This window comes from Sphaeroforma arctica (genome assembly GCF_001186125.1).
Source record: "Sphaeroforma arctica JP610 unplaced genomic scaffold supercont1.68, whole genome shotgun sequence".
Classification (NCBI taxonomy): Eukaryota; class Ichthyosporea; order Ichthyophonida; genus Sphaeroforma; species Sphaeroforma arctica.
Window position 1 is genome coordinate 119580 of NW_014040490.1, and position 9587 is coordinate 129166.

Here is a 9587-nt window from a genome sequence, read left to right on the forward strand (position 1 = left end):
GATCGAAAGGGATTAAAGCTATCAGAGATAGCCACAAGAGTAGTACATAGCATGACTCCCAATCCTTCCCCGACTTCACGTCACAAACGCGCAGGAGTCGTATGGCAATTTGCAAGTCTGCGACATCGTGTGTGAAGAAATTGACTACCACCTTATAGCCCCGAACCTGAGTGTAGCAAATATAGGAGAAAGTAATACCTTCAGCAAATGTTAAATATGTATAAAATACAACCCCACGCCTGGCGCTATTTTATCAACCTGCCCTTCTTGTTGTACAGCGTTGTTCAATTCACTCCAGATGAAATTATACCAACTTGATGTTGAGACTGAAGTATAATAAGATTGAAATGACAGGAACAAGGGTACGAGAAATATTACCTTGACATAGATCACGAGAACAAAAAGAAGAGGTCAATCTGCGAGTAAATTATATGGCAGGCAGAAAACGGCAGGTTTTTTCATCGAGTTTTGAGTGTCGAGTCAACTTACCTTAATCAGCACATTGAGGCACTGAAATATATAATTGAGAAATACTCTGGTTACGATTCCAGTATTTTGTCCTGTGAGTTTCCCTGGGATATTTCCTGCATTCAAGCTGAACGATCTTTGCTCCTTATTGTCACTATTATCATTTATGTGAGCGATGTCCTTATTGTGTAAAGGCTCACTACATTTTGCAGTGTGAAGCCAACTGCCACATCGTAGCACTATCTGCAGGAGTGAGGTGGCGATACTTTCCAACCGACCGTCGAGCATATGACTGCTCTCTAAGTAACCATCGATAATTGTCATGAACCTTCGTGTCTTCATTTTAGCTTCATTTAAGAGCACTTGCGAGTTTAACTTTTCATCCCTTCCTTCTGTCTGGATACCCTTTTTCAAAAGTGGGGATTCTTCTCCGTCTACGTCTGAATCAACCACACTCAATAAATGCTGTATGGCCGCCAGACTTTCAATTATGTCTTGTGCCTCAATGGCCTCAGTGAAATTATGCCTATGTGCACTATCATCGTCAGTCCCTGACAACATATTGTCAGTGCGGCCTGATTCTTCTATCATTGTATCCATTGGTATTGAGCGAGCGTCAAACGGTACACCTTCTGTATTCAAATGTTCGCACCCGGTCTGTATGCCTCGTTTTAGAGTGTAAGAAGTATTGATATATTCACAATAAACTAAATATATAAATACATAAATGAATGAAGCTTCTAATAAGTTCTGATATTTACAGGTTATTCTAAGCTTATTGGGTTCCTATAGTCTACCGCCAAAATGTAATATCAGCTGGTGTCAATTGACAGATTGGCATATGGCACCTCAAATACATTTATCTTGAAAACTATTGATTATTAGAATAATAGGCTGATTTGTATCAAATAAAAAGGTTTATAACGAAGTACGATCTAAATTTTAATCAATTATATGATGAATTTGAGATATAGTTCCATTATTATTAAGTAAATTCCTATTTATATCGTATCGTAGGTATATTTACAATGTTTAGTCAATCAATAAATGATTATATATTCTTTACTATGATTCAATTGGGTAATGTATATATTTGTTAATACCCTCGAAATTAATTAGTCTTTAGATCTTATACCAATTATATGCATTAATTAAACATTTTGCGCGCTAAAAATATTTCCCTTTTCATGACAGCCGCTGAGCCGCAGCCTGAGCCTAAAGGGCGGCAGTTCCCGCAAGAATTGTCTCCACGCGCAGGACACTGAATAAATATGAATATAATACTCTCAGCATAGTGTACCTTGTAATTGCATACGTTGAGCTGAGCACAGCTCCGGGTTGAACCGTTTCCATGACAGGAATTGCACAGTCACGCCTTGCCGAGGAGAGGAAGGCTTGGCGCAAGGACCATCCCTTTGTAAGTTACAGACACCTATTCTCGCGCTACGAGTTCTTGCGAAAAATCCAAGTTGTGTTCGTTTGCACGCTTGCGAATAAGCACACCATAAGCTTGTGAATAGGCACACTTTAACAGTTCAATTTGTCAGATGGTTGTGTGAATTTTAACAAGAGCGAAGGACTGTGTTAGAATTTAATGCTGTTTGCGTGAGAATTTTTATTGCACTCTGACTTTATTAGATGCTTATTTATACCCTAGATTATCTATCAATGTATAGCTTAGTCTTTTTACCCAACGACTTCTATCCGTGACTATACTTTGATGTTAGTATCCAAAAGAAAGTGGCCGCAAAATCAGATTTCCAACTCTCGATAACGTGAATTTAAATTCAGTGTGCTGTAAGAGTATATCAGTGAATGCGATTTGTACCTTAGCAGATTCTACGATCTCATATAATTTGTCTTCATTTTTTCGGAACTCCACCTCGTACATCTATGTTGTTGATGCTTTAAACCTTCAATACAGCAGTAGAGGAGTTCTGTACGAGGTAGTCGTACAAACTTCTAAATATGATATTAAAAAAGTGTATAAATCCTGTGGGATACAGGTTTGATTGCTTCCGACTACGCAGCAGGTCGGTCGCTACCGACTACACAGCAGGTCGCATTTGAGTGCTTAAGGGAACGTTGTGTCTCCCTTGGTTTAGCTATTGCTTTATCACCTTGTGAGCCGGTGAAAGAAATTCAATCTATGTCAGAATAATAGCAAATATAGTTTCACAATGGGAGGTTCATTTTTTACGCTTATTGCGACAGTTACAATATTTAAAACAATCGCTAGGCGTGTAAAATTGTTTCCGTGCGTCAAAAATCTGGCTTGGGCTTCTGAAGTTGGGTTTAGGCCTATCGATTACCAATGTAATGGACGACATAGCAAACTGCTTTGAAACTGCGTTTTTTTATTACTATCAATATCTCACTCCCATCCTCATACTACAATGGTTCACCAGGGCTTCTTCGCCAAGACCAAAAAACACCCCGATGGTACATTAGACCTACTCAAGTGGGAATGCGGGATTCCGGGAAAAAAAGGGGTATGTCACGTTTAAAGCAATACCAACTTGGTTTGGGTTTGCTGAGAATCCGTCAAGTTGCAGCTCACGACAGTGAAAGCTTACGCGCTCATTTCAGTGCGTTCCTTCTTCGTGTCAATATTGCATTGTTTTACAATTATATTCTGGTGCTATTATATGAAACGAACTAATTATGATTCATACTTTTCCGCCATCGATATTCAGACCATTTGGGAAGGAGGATTATACAAACTTAATGTTATATTCACCGAAGACTACCCATCAGCACCACCAAAATGTATGCAGCGTGCAGCGTATACATGCGGATACCTTGAATGTGCACTTAAAGTGTCCATTTTTTACAGAAGTGCATATATAGCTATATCACGCCCAACACACACACACATATATATATATATATTTGTATATTTGTATATTTATAAATTTATATTATATATATATATATATATATATGTATATATATATATATATGTATATATATATATATGTATATATATATATATGTGTGTGTGTATATGTGTACATCTTTAATTCGTATTTATTGTTATATTTATATGTATATATCTATGATGTATATATTTTTCTGTATATATATATATATGTGTGTGTATATACGTATATGTTTATATTGAGTCCTGAAGTTTATATGTATGTATATATCTTTGATGTATACATTTTTCTGTCTATCTATATATAAATATATATATATATATGTGTGTGTGTATATACGTATATGTTTATATTGAGTCCTGAAGTTTATATGTATGTACATATTTATGTTATACAAAAAGATTGATTTGTATATATATACTTGTATATGTTTATATTGAAAATCCTACAGTACATAAGTATTGCATCTATTTTCGCAAAAAAAAAAACTACATACACGCACACATGTACATATATATATATATATATATATATTTATATGTATATATGTATATATATATGTATACATATATATATATATATATATATATAAGTATACATATATATATTAATATATATATATATACATATAAATATATATATATATATATATATATGTAAATATGTATATATACATGCATGTTGTTTTTAAAAATGGTGCAGCACCTGTGTTAAACATGGCGTACGACTAACACACATGTATCTGCCGATCTCGTCAGGCCAATTCGACCCTCCGATTTTCCATCCCAATGTCTACCCGTCTGGCACAGTGTGTCTGAGCATTCTTGATGCGGAAAAAGACTGGCGACCTGCTATTAATCTCAAGCAGGTGAGTGGTGCCTCATTTGATGATAGCCGATTTTAAAAGTTTGGTCGTTTCTCTGCGTATTGGTGAATCCGCTGTCTCTTATACCGTCTTTTCCTTTCCACCAGATCCTAAATGGTATCCAGAATCTTCTCAATGAGCCGAATATCAGCGATCCCGCACAAGCCGACGCATATAATTGCTTTCTGTAAGTTGCCGTTCCTGATGATATCCCCGATTAGTATTTCTTTAAAGTGTTTGTGATCGTAGCCAGCCCGATTTGAAATTTCTGTCTAGAACGCACATTATTTATCGTCCTCAAGCGCTTATTCCGTAGAAGGCGAATAGTTTCTCATTCTCCACAAAATGCTACCACAGGAAAGACAAGGCAGACTACGAGAAAAGGGTGAGGGCGCAGGCTTTAAAGATGGTCATGAGATAAGGGGTACATATAAAATCACGTACGCACCGGACAGAGTGTGTGTTCAATCGCAAATATCAATAGCAATACTACTGGGAAGTAAATAAATATGCGATATGAGGCGTCCTGTATTTCTCTGTATTGCTCAGCAAACAACTGTATTTATTCTGTAGTCTAAAACGAAAGTACAATTTAGTATCAAGAATCACTAGATAATCAACAATTGCAAAGTACGAATTGGTCATTCAGGTACTGAAGCGGCCTTACACACAGCCGCAGGATAACATAGGCAGATCGAGTTTGTTTGCAAATTCACCCTTTGCCAGTTACAGGGCATAATTTTGTGCTGGCTGGGGTTCAACTTTATTCTGATCTGAGGATTGTTGATTTCACTCGTCTATATAGCGGTACAAAGTGTGATTAGCAAAATAGTTGCCTTCTGTAGATGATCTCCGGTACATCAATAACTAGATATGACGCCAGTAGATCGAGTTTGTTTGCAAATGCGCCCTTTGCCAGTTATATTCGGCGTAATTTTGTGATGGCTGCAGTGCAACTTTATTTTGATCTTGGGTTGTTGATTTCCCGCGTCTATAGAGCGGTACAAAGTGCAATTAGTCCTTGTATAGGTGATCTCCGGTACATTAATAACTAGATATGACGCCAGTAGATCGAGTTTGTTTGCAAATGCGCCCTTTGCCAGTTATATTCGGCGTGAATTTTGTGATGGCTGCAGTGCAACTTTATTTTGATCTTTGGGTTGTTGATTTCCCGCGTCTGTAGAGCGGTACAAAGTGTGATCAACAAGTTAGATGCCTTCTGTAGATGATCTCCGGTACATTAATAACTAGATATGACGCCAGTAGATCGAGTTTGTTTGCAAATGCACCCTTTGCCAGTTATATTCGGCGCAATTTTGTGATGGCTGCAGTGCAACTTTATTTTGATCTTGGGTTGTTGATTTCCCGCGTCTGTAGATGCCTTCTATAGATGATCTCCGGTACATTAATCGGTTCCGTCAGCCTAAAGCCAATATCGTCAATTATTTGATTTTCCGTAAAGTGGGACACCAGATCATACAGTGTTTTGAACGACCGTCCGGATAATTGGTAGTGGCACCTCCTATTTTCTATCCATAAATTACGTATCCTGGCGATATCCCTGTAGAAGAGAAACAAAAGTATAAGTATGACGAGGTCTAGCCCATGGATAAAATAATCTAGCGATGCTCCTGAGATAAAAACTGAAGTTTCACAACGATAGAATAATGTATAGCATGATCTTAGCAAAGCTCTGGGGGAGATAGACGGCAGATGTAGATACAGCAGGATGAAACATCCCAACTCATTGAATGGCACCAACGATGTAACTACAATAAAATTTTAACGACTGTGAATAGCTGTTAATTGACATTGTACATACTTGACAGACAGTACGTAAAGGCCCTTCTCGCAATTGAAACGTATCAACCACGAGCCGCGAGGTTGTCCATTCATAACAGCTTTGAGATGTTCTCTCCGCGCCGAGTGATTCATGCTGACAGGGATTGGCAAGAAGAATCTGCACCGGCGTGGGGTTGTATATGATTATGTATGATGAGTGTACTGTCATTGTAATTGACCCGCATATTTGACCTTCCAGAGTATGCGAATTTTGATACAAACGCTGGTACAGAGTGATTTAAAATGAAGAGGGCAGAGCAAAAGGTACGAGAAGACGAAATCGTCGACTCATTCGAGGCATAGACTAGTCAATTTGTAGTACGCATTCATGACACACGGCCAAGGCTGGTGACACCAACAGATAAATAGTCGACCAATACAGATAAATAGTCACCAGGAAAGAGTTAGATATCTTTGATCACAATCGTGAATGAAAAGAGCAAAATTCCTTAGATCCAAACCGTGAATTGAACAAGCTAACCTTTCGCTGTTGTTCGTTTGACAAAGCGAATCATCCACCGCGAATTCCTAAATTCATCCACTCTCTGAGCATTTCTAACCCAAAAATAAGAACTAGATACCAATACACAAACTCACATCTCATAATACTTACGTAGACTCCTCCACGCTTCCCTTCGACGCGAGACTCACAGCACTCGCAGTTCGGGATCCCATATCTCGTCTTGCACTTCCACTCTGAACGCTGCCCTGGTCAGAGATCAGGCTTGATGTGGATCGTTCGTTTCTCGGCACAAATTCGTCGGGCATAACAGGTGTAGCATACATCGTATTGTCTGTTACAGATTGCGGTAGGTCGTACACGCCTGAGGGTGTCTGGCTGTGATCTCCGAAAAATTCAGCAGTACTATATGTCCCAGTTCCACCGGTATTTTGAGGAAAGTCATATCCTACATTGTCCGGTGAACAAATTGACTGGCTGCTCGACCTACTATACCTCCCAGCTCCACCGGTGTTTTGAGGGTGATCATACCCTACATTTTCCTGTGAAAAAAATGACTGACTGCTCGACCTACTATACCTCCCAGCTCCACCGGTATTTTGAGGGTGATCATACCCTACATTGTCTTGTGAATAAACTGACTGACTGCTCAGTGAAATTCGTCTGTCATGCGGTTGCTGCTCGTTGTGTAAGTGGCGTTCTATGTCGCTTATAACTTCATCATCGATTTCATAGTATCCATTGGATGATCGCCTAAAATCTCCGGAAGCAGTTGCTGAATCGTCGGTATGTGGTCCACCACAGTACCCCCTTTCACTGGTATTCGATATCGAATTAGTACTATAATGTAGTCTTTCGGTGTGTAGTCCACCCAAGTACCCACTTTCACTCTCATGCGATATTGAGTTGGTATTATGCTGCACTGAGTGCCGTACAGGAGCTCCGCGGATTGCCGGTACATTGTCGTACTCTGGTCGCGAAGTATTGATTCTACCACTTGTCGAGTCTCGCCTCTTAGGTGGTCGTGCAGGCGGTGTTGCCTCCTCCTCTGTGTGTACTTGGGTGGACGTGTTTGATGTGCTTGTAGGTTTTGGCAGCGTATTAATACTAGCATGCTCGGGTATGCTAAGGCTGGGGCTGATTCTCTCCGTGACTCCTGGGCGAGGCGCAGCCCTGGGTTTGAACGACGACGTTTCACTGGCTGGCTGTGTGTGTGTGTTATTGCCGGGAACACTTGTGGCTCTTGGTAACGTTGGTCGCACGTTAACAGGCGGAGGACTACGCATGGCCTGTGCGGATACTCTGGAGATAGGTGTGGTAATACTATTACTACTACTGCTCACACTGGTCTGAGACGCACCAGATACTTGTGATAGCCTGGCGAGGCTTGTTGACGGCGGCGCTACACTCGCGTGCTCAACCCCGTCCAGGGTTGTGTACACCGAGTTGACCATGTCTGGTGATGGTATTTTTGGTTTAGGTTTGGATGTAGCTTTGGTACTGTTATGCTGATTGTTGGTATTATTCTGTGCATCTATAGGCTGCCGTGCTAGACTAAAATATTCGCGATAACTGAGTTGGTCGTCCCCAGAGTCCGTTGCGCGACCGCCGTGCAAATTCATGCGCCCCACGCTAGCACTCAGACTTTCGGGGCTTACGAATGTGGTGTAGGTGTCGTCATCTCCAGGCACTGTTGTGCCATGCATAGACGCCTGGCGAACGGGAAGGGGAACAGGACTGAATGCTCTATAACCCCTGAAATTCTTGGTAGACACGCCATTGGCGCTGGAGTATTGAATACTAGGCAAAGACTTGTTGTGCTTGAGATCCGCACTAGTCCTTGCGTTGGATGAGTTTACGCTTGAACCGGGCGTCTGCGGTAACGGCCGTGAGCTCTGACGACCACTGTGTGTGATTGCGCCGCTACTGTGTGTGTGTGTGTGCGATTGTGAGTTGTAAGTGTGTGTATGCGACTGTGCACTATATGTATGTGTGTGCGTTTGTGACTGTGCGCGTGCTATTGGGGCTTCAGTGCTTTCATGTCTGCCCGAGGTGGACAGGCTAGCAGGAGTACTGCGTGACGGGGGAAGCGTAGTGGGGCTAAGTGGATCCAGATACGTATAGCCGTCGTCTATAGCGCGAGGGGGTACCTGGAAATCATTGCCGCCATGTCCGGATGCCGAATTGGCTGTGAAAGAGCCCACATTTGACACCATTCCGTAGATATGTACATGAATAGTGAGTTTATGAGCTCACATGCTGCGTACTTGTCCTTGCACATGTATACCGCTTATATGTATACCGCTTATAATATTATATCTAAATATATTCGTATTGTGTGAGCAATAGTAGGCTTTTTGGGGTCTGAGATTCATCATACTCTATAGTGAGAGCCTCCTAAAATCCGCTTTTTTATGGGAGGTTAATATGGATGTTCTCCCCAGTCCCCAAGACCCCCCTAAGGGCCCTAACCCTTTAACCCTATGTCCCACCGAATGTTTTTTTCTGATTCTATTAAAAAGTTAAAATAGCCGTTAGCCGGGATTGGTATCAACTAATAGCATTTATTTCCTTTTATAGCACGTCTTGCGTCTAAATACAATAGACTGCTATTAGTATGTGCTGAGTGTATTGTGACAGCTATAACATTGCACAGTTTAGTGCCCAACGGAAAAGGGGCATCAGCGTGTTGGAGATATATCAGGCGTCCAAGCTGATTCCAATGTGAACACCTGCCTTCAAATAAATAAGAGTCTTGTTGGATCATAATGCCTCGGCTCAAGATATATAATAGATTTTGGCTGGTTGCTAGTGATGATTTCGTCGGGATCGGGGTGAGTATGTCCTTGTTCTTTTGTATACTGAGATCCCAGAAAAAAATACCCAGATCTAAATTATTTAGCTTAGATGTATTTGTTCATAAGTACATACCCATATATATAACACATTCTTTCATACGATTACGTCTATACATATATACATACATGTGTATACCTGTATACATATATCCATATACATGTATGCATGTACATATATACATATAATCATTATATATATATGGTATATATAT

At 40.5% G+C, this 9587-nt stretch overlaps 3 protein-coding genes across 3 annotated transcripts in view; 1 reads left to right on the forward strand and 2 right to left on the reverse strand.

The window, feature by feature from the left end:
• SARC_01667 (hypothetical protein) overlaps window positions 1-1181 on the reverse strand; it is a gene marked incomplete at its 3' end in the record, with an annotated part of 6767 nt that extends 5586 nt beyond the window's left edge. The window contains exons 1-2 of the mRNA XM_014304617.1: window positions 490-1181; window positions 85-166 (exon numbers count right to left, since the gene is read on the reverse strand). Of these exons, the coding sequence (XP_014160092.1) occupies window positions 85-166; window positions 490-1068 (661 nt within the window). The 5' untranslated portion in view covers window positions 1069-1181. The remainder of the gene's footprint in view (window positions 1-84; window positions 167-489) is intronic.
• Window positions 1182-1778: 597 nt separating this feature from the next.
• SARC_01668 (SUMO-conjugating enzyme UBC9) lies at window positions 1779-4774 on the forward strand. The gene is made up of 6 exons (XM_014304618.1): window positions 1779-1885; window positions 2877-2960; window positions 3165-3237; window positions 4109-4218; window positions 4323-4402; window positions 4573-4774. Exons 1-6 carry the CDS (start codon window positions 1820-1822, stop codon window positions 4634-4636), a joined length of 477 nt encoding a protein of 158 aa, XP_014160093.1. The 5' UTR covers window positions 1779-1819; the 3' UTR covers window positions 4637-4774.
• Window positions 4775-5271: 497 nt separating this feature from the next.
• On the reverse strand, window positions 5272-8865 carry SARC_01669 (hypothetical protein). The gene is made up of 3 exons (XM_014304619.1): window positions 6671-8865; window positions 6038-6175; window positions 5272-5776 (listed from the first exon to the last, which is right to left on the reverse strand). The coding sequence occupies exons 1-3, from the start codon at window positions 8731-8733 to the stop codon at window positions 5554-5556; spliced, it is 2424 nt and encodes an 807-aa protein (XP_014160094.1). The 5' UTR covers window positions 8734-8865; the 3' UTR covers window positions 5272-5553.
• Window positions 8866-9587: the final 722 nt, after the last annotated feature.

What these genes read in the sequence shown, in the direction of transcription:
- SARC_01668 (XM_014304618.1), top strand. Translation starts at nt 1,820, where the DNA reads ATGACAGGAATTGCACAGTCACGCCTTGCCGAGGAGAGGAAGGCTTGG. An exon ending in CCCATCAGCACCACCAAAAT is followed by an intron (nt 3,238 to 4,108) that starts GTATGCAGCGTG and finishes CGATCTCGTCAG; the next exon opens with GCCAATTCGACCCTCCGATT. An exon ending in CTGCTATTAATCTCAAGCAG is followed by an intron (nt 4,219 to 4,322) that starts GTGAGTGGTGCC and finishes CCTTTCCACCAG; the next exon opens with ATCCTAAATGGTATCCAGAA.
- SARC_01669 (XM_014304619.1), bottom strand. Translation starts at nt 8,733, where the DNA reads ATGGTGTCAAATGTGGGCTCTTTCACAGCCAATTCGGCATCCGGACAT. An exon ending in GGAAGCGTGGAGGAGTCTAC is followed by an intron (nt 6,176 to 6,670) that starts GTAAGTATTATG and finishes ACGCCGGTGCAG; the next exon opens with ATTCTTCTTGCCAATCCCTG. An exon ending in CTTTACGTACTGTCTGTCAA is followed by an intron (nt 5,777 to 6,037) that starts GTATGTACAATG and finishes TCTCTTCTACAG; the next exon opens with GGATATCGCCAGGATACGTA.